Source organism: Sceloporus occidentalis, unplaced genomic scaffold (assembly GCF_023333645.1).
Source record: "Sceloporus occidentalis isolate IW3139 unplaced genomic scaffold, rSceOcc1.0.p SCAF_1, whole genome shotgun sequence".
Lineage (NCBI taxonomy): Eukaryota > Metazoa > Chordata > Lepidosauria > Squamata > Phrynosomatidae > Sceloporus > Sceloporus occidentalis.
In genome coordinates, this window is record NW_028316981.1 from 72,805,894 (window position 1) to 72,820,324 (window position 14,431).

The following is a 14,431-nucleotide window of genomic DNA, read 5'->3' on the forward strand; positions in this document are numbered from 1 at the left end:
GCTTGGCATTGCCTTCCCCAGAGGCTGAGAGCATGTCACTTGCCTAAGGTCACCTAATGGGTTTCATGGCTGAGCTGGGAATCGAATCATGGTCTCCAGAGTCGTAGGCCGACATTCAAACTACTACGTCATGCTGGTTAATCTATTCAATTGGCTTGGTTTCATTCCAGATTAATCTGATGTGAACACACACTATGAGTTTTGCCATTCTTTAATAAGGCAAGAAATAGAAATGGTAAGGAAGGAGCAGTGTGTTCTATGGAATCTCTATATTGGCTCTACCAAATGTTCATTCTAAGAGTGAACACTGCTGAGTGATGGCATGCCAGGGATAAGATTCTAGGTTTTGTGCAACAGAAAAGGGTGCAGGCCGTTTTTCCTCTCTCCTATAAGCAAAAGGGAGGAGGTTGTTTCATAGTTGCTATAGATGCTTTGAGGGAAGACTGGAAAATATTTCTGTCCCACTGGTCATGCGCTATTCTTCTGTTTCTTTTCACACAGGAACCCCCCTAGTGGAAGAAAAGGTGATCTTTGGTGTGCAGAACAACTCAACCTTTCTTGAATGCCTTCCACATTCTCCTCAGACCACTATTCGATGGTTTGTGCAGCGCAGCAATACAGCAACTCTAAAGGAGGTACTGGGTTAAAGAAAAATCTAATGAAGGTGTAGGGAAGTTCCCTTGTGCCCTCAGGGAGCCGTGGGAAACCTGGGCATCTGGTGCTCTGCAAAGGAGGAGGGAATTGCTGAGCATGTTAGGTGGGGAACAAAATCTGAACAGCTGATTGGCATTGCAGGTACCACCAGGTAGAATGCTAAGCAAAAGGTTGTCTGTGTTTTTTGCAGGTTGGGAGCTCTGGCCGTTTCTCAGTCCTAGAGCAAGGATTGCTGATTAGTCAGCTAACACAACAGGATGCTGGGACCTACCACTGCCAAGAGATGGAGCACTCCTTCTCCCAAACACTTAGCTATTACAACCTGCGCATCATTGGACACCAGGCCATGGAGGTATTAACCTCCAGACCCAGCAAGAGTACAAAGGACGCAGGAATCACACCGAGCCCCAACCACAGGTCAGATCATCAGCTTCCTTACAAAGGCTACTCGTGGATTTTAGGAGCACCTGGCAGCAATTTGGATGAGTTTTGTAATGCTCTCCAGCAGAGGAAAAGGCAGAGGCAAAAGGTCTGGAACGCTTACTGGCTGCAGCATCCCCTAGAAAGCAAGAAAGGGCGAGTGCGCCGGCAGCCTGGATCCTTATAGCAGTGCTAGAATACCTTCCACTAGCTGCAGATGTGTACAAAAAGTACAACTGGGCACAGGAAGAGCACACATTCTCTCCACATTCTTCCCACTACAAAGGTTCTCTATCCTGCTTCAAACTGAAACTGTTTTTTTTCCCCTTACTCAGGGAAGACAAGGCAAAATGTAGACCCAAGAATGTCCGCTTGAGTAATGCAGAGATTTCATCCCCAGCTTGAGAAACTCATTAGCCTGTTGAACTAATGGTGAGGATCCTCCCCAGAACAGAATGGAAAAGAGCTTTCAGCTCTCTCCATATCATAATAGTACATGCTTTCTACAGTTCTTTCCACTTTCATTTCCTAATAAACAGTAATCATTAATGGTGCTAGTTGTGGGCCTTTCTTATTGGTTGAGTGTCTGCAAAATGGAATTGAGTAGGCCAAGTTGGAAGGAGGGTAGCTATGTTAGAAGTGAATACAACACTGTGAGAACTGGGTTCCTTACAACCTGTTTAGGCCAATCCAACATGGATTAGAGAGAGAACATTTTTTATAAATATTTGAGTGGCTTCACAGCTTATGTAAAGGATTTTTTTCTCAGTGGGAGTGTAGCAGAGGTAACCTAGATCACAGGTGTTCTGTCATTTATCCCACAGCATTGTTAATCATAAAACATTATCCTGAGTACATAAATGGTGATACCTTTATTCAGCCAACCAAAAAGTGTAAAACATCACAAAACTTTGGACAGCTATTGGCTTCTTCATCAGGGAAATATGGTAACAACTAATGCAGGGGAAGAAGTGACTGTTAAGTCACAAGTTTACATCTTGCTTCAGATGATACTGAGGGAGGGTTTATGCAGAGAGAAAGGTTTACACCTCCATGAACAACATGATGTGACTGTGAACAAAAGCAGTAAAGAAAATGCAATAAATGCCAACATCCTTCTTTTGAGGACTGGATCTGCTTTTGCCATTAAGGATTAAAGGAACACACCACAAATTGGTATCAGGAACTGCTTCAGACACCTTCTAACCAGAAGCCCTTGAAGCACTTGTAAATTTGGCTGCCATTGAATTGATATTGGCATCAGGTTTCAAATTTGTTCCACTCCATCCAGAAATCACATTAGCTGCATCCTGCAGCTGCCATCTTGGAAACCAGTTATAACTTTCTCAGAGTATTGAGAATGATGCAGAAAGGGAAAATAACTAGCATTTCTCCCAGTGTCATGCTAGGACACATTGGCTATCAAGTCCTTAACAAGCCATTTTAATAGTCTGTTGGGCAAACCTCTGTCTAAAAAAAAAAAAATCAAAGGAGAATCATTAAGTGGCCAGTGTTTGTGCTGGAAAATAAGGGCAGACTAGGACCTCCAACTTAACTACACTTTGTAACCTCACCAAAAAGAAAATGAAAACACATTTGTTATGTGCTGTGTGAGTCCTATTTTGAGGATGGTGTATTCTTATGGGCTTTAAGCTAGTTTCAGTAACTTGAGCTATGTCTTAAGACTTCCTATTTCAACAAGTGCTCTATGGGCACATGACAGAAAACCTGTTAATCAATTATCAGACAAAGTGGACTGAGACTGAAACTGAGTGATGGCGAACATCTATCCCTAGACAGGCAGGCTGTCAAATCACTCAGACTCTTACGCAGCTGGCTGATGTCTCCTCCAGATATTAAACTCAGGATGCATTCCACAGAACTTATCTATTTATTTAATTTATAACCCACCTTCTTCCCAATATGGGTGCCCAAGACTTGATCCAGCCAGTAAACTGTGACTTAAACACCACTGACACTAGCAGAACAAGTTGTATGAAACAGGTCACACTGTTTCCAAAGGACCCAGCCAAAATGAATTTTAGCTAGTCTGGAGCCTGAGTTTATTATCTCTAGAAGGAACCTGGCAGCTTGGAAGCAAAAAATGCCAAATTTATTTCAGATAAGAATAAAATCACTGAACTATTTGTAACATTTGAAGTTTATTTTTTTAAAAAGGAGAGAGAATTGATAGGCATTATACCAACTTACAATTTATTGTTTTTTTTAAAAAAAATGACATGAAACACAAGTAAAAATAAATACATCATATAAACAACAAAATTGTTCAATGTCTCTGTTCTGGGAGATTGGGTGAACACATCCCATTCGACAGAGAGATGAGGGAAGCACATGACCCATGCGTGCAACCAGCTGACCCTGCTACAGAAATGCCTTTTTTATTTCCCAATCACAAAAGACAGGCCACACACTAAAGGCAGAACAAAAACAAACCAAGAAACCATTGGATTCACTCAGCTCCCCTGTACAAATGGATTTAATGGAGGGACAGAGAACACAAGCTGGGAAGTTAATAGTATAGGACCCAAGAAGCAATGCAGCTGTGGGCAGCTGTTAGTGGTCTTGTTTTAATAAAGAGCACAAGAAAAAGAAAAGATGCCTACCCACTCCTCTCCTCTGTCAGCCCCTCACCTTGCTCCTCTCATTCTTTGCTGATCCTTCTGGAGCTTACAGCACCCACCCACCCCCTTTCAAGACAATCTGCATCCTTGTTTCAGTTACACGGAGCAGACATTCCCACAAGGACTAAACATCCATTCACTTGAAAAACATGAGGCTTGGCTTGATACAGTTTTGATGTTAAAGAAGCAAAGACAAGATTTTGATTCTGTCAATGGATATTCCTCTCTTTACTGGGTCCATGGATCAAATGTTTACCCAGGTTTAGTAATGACATCCACAGTGCCTTAAGCCAAGATTTCAGTGCAAATACAGGTCTTTTTTTTTCCTTTTAAACTTTGCTGCTGTGCCATAAGATATTCCCACAAGGATTTGCACTGCATTCATTTGATCCCACAGGTCTGACAGCATAATATGAGTCAGCATTCTTCAAAGCTAGCAACATGCTCATTGTGATGAGAAAGGAAGAGAGGGTGCTTCCACATTGCAAAGACATCTGGCAACAATGTCAGATGTTGCCTTTTCAAACTGGGCCTCAGGTTACAGCCCATTTACCTCTGTCCCATTATCACTCCGTAGGACCCACTGAGCTCCAAGCCTGTTCTCATTTGGCCATATGAGAGCATGACAGAGACAGGCCAGAAATGAGCATATACACACATATAACTTTTACCATGGATAATGAGAAGTCTCCCAGTTCTGTGTCCACCAAATGAGTGAAAATGGACACCATCACAGGCAATGTGTGTCCAAACAAAACCTCAATCAGTTTTAAATTGTATGTTGCCCAAAGGTGGAGCAAAACTGATTGTGTATGATTCAAGGCCTGGGAAATGTCACAGTTTAAAGGTCACCTCTTCCCCCATTTATTCGGGGGTCAAGTTTCATTCTGTAGCACTCAGACTCAGTAGGGTTACCCTAAAGCTGTTGGAGAAACATTACAGTATATGGTAATCTTGAATTGAACAATATGCTCTGACAAGAATAGCTGAAAGATTTTACACATCTCCAAGGCTCTCTGGGTATGCAGGAATCCCCCACAGCATCCCTAGGCCTTAACAAAGCGGTCTTGGCTCCATGTCAGCATCTGTACAAACCTGAATATCACAGGTTTTCTTCTTCAGTTCTTTTATAGTCTGAAATTTAGCAGTGCAAGTCACACAGGCTCAAGCAGAGCCCGTCAGAGTAAGTCTCAGGAATTCAACCAAGAGCAAGCAAGAGAAAGAAACCATGTTGGCGATAAGGGAGGAATACCCAGTGGCTATTGTTACAGCCAGAGATCCCACCACAGTGCAAACTAGGTACATTGCTTGTGAGTAGTCACTACATTCCTGGACAATTATCATTGGACCAAGGAAATGACTTCTCTATCCTTCTTTGCCCTTTGGAAACAAGGCACGGTAGCCACCTCTTGGTTCCTAGAAACCGCAGCTTCCCAGAGGATGCTGATCATGTTGGAGAGCTGGACTATTTTAATAAAGAGGGTTTTTTTGTACCCACTAGGAGCAACAGGAATAGACACAGAATTTAATTCTCTCTTGGTAAGGGTTGAGGAATAACAGTTTCAACCTCTGGGAGACAAATCAGTTTAAATTCCTATAGGTGGGAAAGAGACCCAGCTCAGGCACTTGCTGAAGAAGAGGCATCTGTCCCAACAAATGTACTTCTCACCCAAGTTTACAGAAAGCTGTTGGCTGGTCTAAATGAAGGTAGTACTGACAGACAGGGAGGTGGGATAGAGTTGTCAGTGGTGCAAATATGTTCTCAAGCGTTCTGCTAACATAAGGTTAGTTAAGAGAAAGACAGAGAGAGAGAGGGAGAGAGAGAGAGAGAGATGTGCACAGACAGACTTAACATTTTCATAGTTTTTTTTTAGCTAAGTACAAAAACAAGTTTTTCAAAATAAGGTATTTTAAAATCTACATAATTCATGTGATGCCACACTGCCATCCAGTGGCCAGTGTTGTAAGTTACAGGTGTACACCATTTGCTAGAGCTAATAGCTACCTTTATCTTTCATTCCTATTTAAAAGATGGTTAACTGGTTTCGTTCATTTCAGATGCATCTATTCCCCTAGTCAAACATCCCACCTATTGCAGTGAGGACGTGCTCAAACCTGCCTGATCCAGTGACTCTTCCTGAGCCTTTGTACATTCTTCAAAAGGAACAAGAGAATCAGAAAGCAGCATTAGTTGAAGTATCCAATATGTTAGTCTGCCTTGTCAATTTCATTACTCCATTGAAACCAAGACAAAAGCTAGTAGGATGTCTCAGAATATTATCTGCTATGCTTACCATAAAAAGAAAAGAAAGCACAGACTGAAGAAACTGGGTCTGCCTGATACGTTAAGAAACAATATCTTTCTCCCCCCCAAAAAAATTGCTTAGGTTTCAGAAGCTCTGACTCCTTGCAGCTCAAGAAGGAAACCCCTTTGCCTATGTCCGGTCCCCGAGTCCACTGAGAGTGTTGCAAAAGACATCTGAGTGAGTTTACAGTACAATCAGTGTCATCATATTTTGCATGAGGTGGACAAATACAAATCACAAAAGGGCATGACTCACAGACGTACCATGGCCAAGTCTTTGGAGAAACGCGAATGGACACCATCAGTTAATTTGCTTTGCTATTTTTGTGGGGGTTTGTGTTTGTTTTTTGTTTTTTTTATTCCCATGGTGCATCCAAAGACAAGTTGTCCAGAAGTTTGCTCAGAACCCCTCGGTTTTCAACTCCTAGGATATGTTAAAGAAGAAAGCACTATTTTAATGTTTTATTTTAAAATAATTAAAGTAATTTGCATAGCTAACTGTAAATCTAAGGCTTCTATGAACGATGAAGTTAGGTCTGACAGACAGTGTCCGATAAACAGAGAAAGACAGTCAGAAAAGCCCAACATTTCACGTTTTAATGGTTCATATAACTGCGCACACACACACACACACACATGCACACAGACAGAAAGAAACAGGCAGACAGAGCTTTCTTTCAGAACCATCTACAGAGAACACCTAACCACTACCTCTATAACAGAGCGGTTTGATAGATTTCCAACAGTGTGGACAAATGCTCCATTCTCATATTACCTTTGTCAGATTAAGGGGTCCAAAGAGCTTTGTGAGAGTGTGACCAAGTATGAGATTTCCATGTGGGGTGGGGCAATGGTAACCACATCAGTGGAATGACAACACCCCCCTCCCTTTTATGGCATCTACCTAACAAAGATAATGTGAGAATTGGGTCTCAACCACTCTCCTGGAAAGGCTTACTTCTAACACAAGTCTCTGGCAACCACTCTCACTGACTTTGTGCCATGGTGATGTCTCACAGACATGCAATGCCTCTTCCCCTTTCTCTGGAATGGCAGTATTTCAGAAGTTTGAAAAAGTGAAAACATTTCCCAGTGCTATCTTTTAAGAAAAAAAATGAAGAACATTCCCACCTTCCGCAAATTTATCTGTCACCCAGCTGCAGCAGAGATCCAGATAGACACTAATTTCTTTGTCAAATGCATGCAACTTCCTTTCTTTGTTAAGCCTTTCTTGAGTTTAAATGCATGAGGAGAAGGCTTTCTCCTCTTATACTGCTATGCCAGCATATGTGGAGTAACCTCAAACTAGAGCCCGGCTGCAGAGCAGAGGGGTTATTTCTCTCCAGAAGCCTAGTCTTACTGCTCATGAACTACTGGCATGGTGGGAATTGCCTTAGTAACCAGCCTCTCCAAACATGACCCACTGCTAGGAAAACAGCTAAAGAACAAGCATGGTTCCTGCCAACTTGGCAACCAAGTCCCTGTAATATTGCCACTGGTTTGCTCAAAGAGGCACAAACAGCCCAGGGCTGTGGAAACTGACTTTGAAGGGAGGATATTCTGTCTTGGTCCTGCATGCTGCCTCTGCTTTTGTCAAACAGTCTAGTTATCTCCCCACTTCTTCCTTAAATGGACCATCCTGTGAGCAGACCCTGCTTTCTGCAGAGGCTGCTGTTTTCAGCAAGGAAGAAGCAGAGAAGAGGAAAAAATCCCAAATAAATAGTTGCCTTTCATGAAATAAATTAACAAAGCAGTTCTGTGGCAGGAGAGGGCCAGTCCAATCACAGTGTCAGTTAAAAAACACAGGCAGCATCAAGGCTCATCCCTTTTGTGAGAGGTTTAATTTCCCACGGGCGAGAGGAGCCTAACAGCTAGGCTTTCTACTGCCAAACCTGTGACCTCACCTCTCAGCAGTGGGGCTGGGGATAGGGAGTCATCAGGACAAAAAGTGAGAGGAAGAACTGAGAGAGCCTTCGCACCGCCCCCCACCAAGCACTACCTCATAAAAAGACTCATACAAGTCCCAACCCAACCCTGCTGAAGAGGAACCAACAAAAGGGCCTGCCTTCGAATGGAACTCCCAGGGGGGTGGCAGGAGAGCTACGTATTCGTGCTGCTTCTCCTCAGCTCCTGTCATCACTCAACAGGGGCCTAGTCACCAGACTAATATGTCTTGAACTCTCTGCAGAATGAAAGACAAACTTGGTTTTCACGTAGACCTTGCCCCATTCCCACCCCATCTACACATTACACATTGCTTGCTCCTTCCCACCCCCTCCCTCCCTTTGATAATAATGCTTTCTATCAAAAAATTCTTTATCATCATTATCATCATCATCATCATCATCATCATCATCATCATGTGTCCTAGGGCACAAACCCACCCTCTATTTATTAACGGGCTAATGAACTTTCACAGATAAGGCAGTTTGTGTGTGTGAGTTATTCCACAGATAAAAAGAAAAGCTCCACCCAGTGTCTCCAGCCTACCAAAGAGCACTGAAATGTAACGGCAGGCCTCCCTTTTGGACAAAACAGACAGCATGTGAGGGAAAATTAAGGAGGCACTCCTATGGTTGGCAATGACTCTTCCCTCTCCCAACCCTCCAGTTTCCCCACTCCAGGGGGTGGGGATGTCCATTCAATACAGTTTCCCAAACAGAACAGATCTTGGACAACTAATGATGCCACCTTCTTCCCAATCTCCTCCTCCATCACCACCTCTGCTGTGTGTCTTGGATGTAAAATCCTGACCCCAGAAAGGTCCAGTGAGGAATTTTGGCCTCCTGGCTGAGTTGAAATCTAAAAGAAGAAATTGGGCTCCTTACTTCCCTGTGATCTCTATTACATCATCATCTTTGTCCTCATCCTCGTTGGAGCTGCAGCCCACTTCAGAGACCTCATGGGTGTCAAATGGAGGCACCTGAGGCCGAAGAAGGCCCCCAGCTGGATATCCCGAATGGGGGGACATGAAGCCAGGGTAGGCAGAGGCCATGCTCCTGGGAAGGCTGCTGGGCAAGACAGGGGCTGGAAAAGGAGCAAACATCCTGGGCTCAGGCAGAAGGGACTGCGTGAAGGGCAGCGAGTAGTTGGATAGCATCCCCGTCATGGAGGGGTTTAACATGAAAGAGGGGACGCTGGCGGTGGCTGAGGTAGCAGCGGAGGAGGAGCTAGCGGTGCCGGCTGTCAGCAGCGGGTCAGTAGTCACAGGGAACACCAGGTGAGGGTCTGAGAGCAAGCTAGGCAGCTGGTAATAGGAGGAGCCTGTGCCCATGTACAAGGAGTTGCCTGCTTGGGGAGCAAATGGATGGGACAGGTTGTGGTTTAAAGGGACAGAGGGCATGGTGAAACCACCAGAGACAGGGTACCCACTTTCATATGGCTGAATGGCGGCTGGTAGCGAGCGCTTCTTCTGCTGTCGATGGGCTTGCTCCTCCGGGCCGGATGGGGATGTTGACTTGCGCTTGTTGCCTCGTAAGTCCAGCACTGAGTGGCTGTCAATGTGCTGGCTGGTGGCTGGCAGGGCCGAAGAGGATGAGGAAGCCAAGCCATGGGTCCCTGCTCGTTGTTCAGTCCCATGAGCTGCTGAGGGGGCTGTGCTGTCTTTCCGAGAGAGATGTCCAGGGGCAGCGTTGGTGCTAGGAGAGTTGTGTCTGGACTCACGGGCGGCGGCAGCTTCTGCATACTGCTGCAGTTCACTAATGATTTCGGGACTGTCGGGAGAGATGGGCCGGGTGAGCTCCTCAGTGTTGGGAAGCTTGGGTGAAGAGGAATTGTGTCTGCCATTGCTCGTGGATTCAAGCGATGAACTCTGGGATCCTGGGAAAAGAACAAGAGTAGTCAGTATGACAGAGAAAGCATCCTACATAATGTCACAGATTTAGAAGAAAGTGTGATTAAGAATAGACAGTGTGAAACAAGAGGCATGCTACACTGTTGTCTTGACTGGCAGGTAGAATTCTTAAAGAGTGGCACAAGGTCCAAAAAGATTTAAAGTACACTGAATTGTAACTTTCTTACTCTGAAACAGAATGGTCAGGGAAGAGTGGTCCTGTCACGTTTCCAGCAACTTTTCATATAACAACAAAATCTATCATGTCTACACACACTGGGCTGGAGCAAGACCTTCCATGTTAGATTACATTGGGATCACACAGAATCTAATTCCTTATGTTGTGGTGGAAATTCCTTGTTGAAATAAAAAGCTATAGAAAGATGGAGTCACCTTTGTCAGCCAGAGAGATGGTTTTTGAAATAAAGGCTTGGAGTTTAGAGAAACTAGAGCAAAGGAATAAGGAGTGCATCTTGACCTGGATGGAAGCTGGCACCAGTAAAAAGACATAACATAAACTACTGAGATAAGGATACATAGTTGACATTCAGAAGCAAGGTTAAAAGGAAGGCTAAAGGAGGGGGTAAGGAGTGATGATGCAGTTTTAATGTATGCATGTATTTCTGTTCTGATTGTAAGAATTCTGTATGTTTAAATTGTAATTAGCCAATCAGGTGTATTGAAGAAGCTTCTTTGTCTTCAATAATATAAAAAGAGCCATTTTGTCTTGTTCGGGGCCTCAGCTTTTTGGAACTTGAATTCCACTGAGTTCATTGTTTTCCTTTGTCGACAATTGGAAATAAACTTATGGATTTTCAATTACTAGGTCCTCTTGCCAATTCTTTTGCTCTGTCAGTCCTAGATTTTTAAGTTTCCTGAAATTTCTGTTACAATGTACTTAAATTTATTATTGTTAACCGCCCTGAAAGTGATCACTTTCCAGTTTTGTTACACTTGAAGCCATTTGACAGACTATTTCTACCAATCTGCCAGAATATTATTTTGCCCAGTGATTTTTGCCCTACCCGTATCAAATGGACTCCCCAAACATCAGAAGCACTCACTAAGTTCCTTAGCAGTGATATAATTAAGCGTCTTCATACTGCAATATTAGATGAGAAGACAGACACTAATGTACTGACTAATTTCAATACCTTAGTAAGTTTAATTCAACCTTTATTAACTGCTCCTACAAATAATAGTAACAGACAAGAACCAAAAAATCGACAAAGTTGGTTTGACTCAGAGTGCAGAGACATGGATTTCACTCAAAGACCTTTTCAAACAATATAAATTGAACCCAACGTACTACTCTGTGACAGATCTTATGAACCAAAAGAAACAATATAAACAATTGATTAGACCAAAAAAAAAAAAAAAAAAGGAGTGCCATTCAAGCATCTTGGGAAATTTACTATCATGTCTATCAAATCTATCATGTTATCTTCTGTAGTGTCTGACTGGGATACAGCTACGGTCCACTCTTTCTTGGAGAAGCCTCAGAAGCTGATGCTGGCAAACTACGATTCTACCCTGTGGCCATCTGTCTGGAGGTTATCACAGGATTCTATCTTGCTTCTCATGCTTTTAACTATATGTAACAGCTGCATAAAATCATGCAGAGGTGTGATCTGAAGTATCAACAGTATCCTGAAAAGCTCAGCTCCACCTCTCTTTTTAAGTATTTGCTTCCAAGAAGTAGCAGAAGACGCGACAAAACAGCATGTGACTTCGGTTCAGGAGTAGATGAGGAGGAAAAGTCTGAGAATTAGTGTTGTGGGCTAGGAATTCCAGAGCCTGCCTGTGTGGATGAAGCTAAAGGGCGTGCTTCTTGAGCAATGGTTTCATCCAACACTCAGGTGGCAGTAGGCTCAAACAATACCTTTTGCTAGCTTTGTCAGCTTTTTCCTGCTGCAAGCTTTTCTTAATAAGTCAGACCAGTCTTTACTCATCCACATCTAAGACTCTTCCTGATTGCACTAATGAAATACACTCTTTGTAGTGCCGATTTTAACTTTCAAAACCTAAAACTGTCTGGGGGTGTTTTTGGATCTCTCTAGTCTTTCAGAAATGTGTCACAGTTTCAGTCCCCACTCTCTACCCTGTCTTTGCATGATCTGGATGTGGGGTAGATACTTCAAGACAGCCATTAAATGACAGCACCAAAACTGGTATATTCTACTATTAAAAGGTCTGGCAGATCTTTCCTCTCTTTGTCTTACGCAGTAGTTTGCTTTCTTTGTTACTGCTTTCTTTTTTAATGTACTGTATGATTTTTAATTATTGCATTCTGCTATCTTATTATCTTCCAATATTATTTACAATACTAGTCTAATATTTGTATTTCATTACTACTCCAGCATTATTTATTACTGATTTTTAAAAGCTTGTTACACTCTTTAAACATTTCTTTAAAAATGAAGGCTGAGTTAACAGTAAGTAATTACAATTTCAGATTATGTTCCCCAAATAAAACTTATTAAGAGTGCCTCAAGGACATAAACCCCTCACCTGAGGGAGCCATGCGATGATCGTCACTGCCTTTGGGCTTGCCAGTGGTCCGGATAGCAAATATTCGCCCATCACTGGTCCGGATGTATGTCCCTGAAAGAAAAAGGAGTAGAAGATACCACAGTCACATCACAGTCACACTAACTCTAAACTGGTAAAACATATCTGTCCAGTTGGTAAAATATATCTGCCCATCTGTGTAAAGGCCCTTTAAGTTCCACATTATGAAGGACAATTTCCATTCTTTCACATGTCAGAGGCTGTAGATGTACTACAGATGAAGTCATGAGAACAAAACTTTACCCAACAAGTTACTAAAAGACAATGTGATCACTTTAGGTTTCAGGCCCTGAGCAGACAGGCATCCCATCCCGGGTGCAAACCAGTGTCAGTTCCTGGTTGAAGTGGGGACGGTTTACACGCTTGTCCTCACACTGGGCCTTCTCCCTGCATCTCTACTAGTGAGCAGACCTCCGTCACCATATCTGAGGGAAAAACAGAGTGTCAGGCCATGTGAGTGCAGCAAGGCACCCCATTTTCATGCCAGACACGGCAAAGATGCTAGGGGAAGGTAAGGATTGTGCAGGGCATCTAAACAGTTGGGGTTTGCGGATGAGTTTCCAGGAAACTCTGCAGCAAACTGGGTGCCAAACTGACCTGAGTTAAGGGCCATTTACTCTGGGATCAGGCTGGATCCACCTGATCATGGCACCCAGGTTTTAGCCTTAGTTGTCCAAACAGGACAACACAAAGCCGGGGGGGGGGGGGGGGGTCCATGGGCTTTTTGTGCCATGTGGACAGCCCCTCAGAAGAGTTCAAGCTAAGTAAGTGTAGAAGGTTTGTGAAAGTATTGATAGGTTCAAATACACATAGGGAGGAGAAAGGGAGTGAAGGGAGGATTAAAAAAGGAGGAAAAAGTGGGGAAAACATAAGAAAGAAAGAAAAGGATGAAGGAGCACAGGTTAAGAGGTATAAGTAAGTAGAGGATAAGTAGAGAAATGAGGAAGACATATTGCAAATAAGAAAGGAAAAAAGAAAGGAAAGGGAGGTACAATAGAACAGAAGGTAATGAGTCCAGACACGAAGAAACAAACGAAGCGATAAGACCAAACTGTCAATGCTTGTTAAAAGTTGTTGAATAGTAATAGATAATGGTAATTATAGAATTTAATTGAAATGATGGAATTGTTTCTATATATGTTTTATGCTCCATATCTTTAGGGAGATACTATTGTTTATTAATTTCTGTATGAATTGTGGAAGAACTCTGTTTTTAAATGTTTTTGTTCTTTTTTAAAATTAATAAAAGCTTTCAAAAATAAAAAGAGAAGAGTTCAAGTAAGAGAGACTGCATTTCCTGTGCAACTTTCCTTTCATGGGTGGTAAACTACTTGGTTATGTTGACTTCACACTACAAAAGACCTAGGAAAGCCAATTCAAGGTTAAGTTGGGTGAAAGAGGGCTACTATCTCTGTTTCCCATTTATACATAAATGTTAATTTCTCTTCATGAAATTGTCTGAAATTAAGCCATAGATAAGATGCAAAAATTAAAGATGCTAAATACTTATTCCAATCCTGGTTTTTCATTTACTCTTACATTTGACACTGCTCGTTTGAATATCACTGTACAAATATACATAATAGGCATTTAGCAGAAGAGTTGCATGTCAAGACTGAGCACCTAGTAGGCTGAAAGCATTCAGGCCATAATAAAAGAAGATATGCTGAAGTGGGTGTTGCTGAATCTCTTGCCATTTGCAAGTTGTCCTAGAATTAATACAGTCAGGAAAAATGGAGGAATGAATCTTTCTTTGCCTAGAAATAGAAGGCCATCTCAATTACCTTTAGTCCCACGGATAATATGGATGCTCTCTCCAGCACTGATTCTTGCCTGCACATCCGTTGAAGTGTTTGTACCTGGAATCACTATATCTGAAACGAATAAAACAGTATTTATGCAATATGTTCTATGTATTAGCAGAGCAACAGGCAACTAGAAAATAAAGCCAAAAAGCTTAAATCATTTAAGTGTTTTCTCCAGTGTATTGCTAAATGTAAAAACCAC

At 42.6% G+C, this 14,431-nt stretch overlaps 2 protein-coding genes across 6 annotated transcripts in view; one reads left to right on the forward strand and one right to left on the reverse strand.

Annotated features, from left to right (window-relative positions):
* The window catches only part of LOC149321591 (semaphorin-3D-like), a 58,188-nt gene extending 54,852 nt beyond the window's left edge, over positions 1-3,336 (forward strand). For both annotated transcript variants that reach the window (XM_089525024.1, XM_089525033.1), the window contains exons 17-18: positions 502-635; positions 845-3,336. In XM_089525024.1, coding sequence (XP_089381150.1) covers positions 502-635; positions 845-1,261 — 551 coding nt within the window. In that variant the 3' untranslated portion in view covers positions 1,262-3,336. The remainder of the gene's footprint in view (positions 1-501; positions 636-844) is intronic.
* RAD54L2 (RAD54 like 2) overlaps positions 3,262-14,431 on the reverse strand; it is a 103,064-nt gene continuing 91,894 nt past the window's right edge. For 2 of the 4 annotated variants that reach the window (XM_089524981.1, XM_089525000.1), the window contains 4 exons: positions 14,209-14,298; positions 12,365-12,457; positions 8,850-9,840; positions 6,380-6,445 (listed from right to left, as the gene is read on the reverse strand). In XM_089524981.1, the coding sequence (XP_089381107.1) occupies positions 6,439-6,445; positions 8,850-9,840; positions 12,365-12,457; positions 14,209-14,298 (1,181 nt within the window). In that variant the 3' untranslated portion in view covers positions 6,380-6,438. Of the gene's footprint in view, positions 6,446-8,306; positions 9,841-12,364; positions 12,458-14,208; positions 14,299-14,431 lie in introns of those variants that run through there. The other 2 variants (XM_089525011.1, XM_089524990.1) reach the window with 2 other exon arrangements.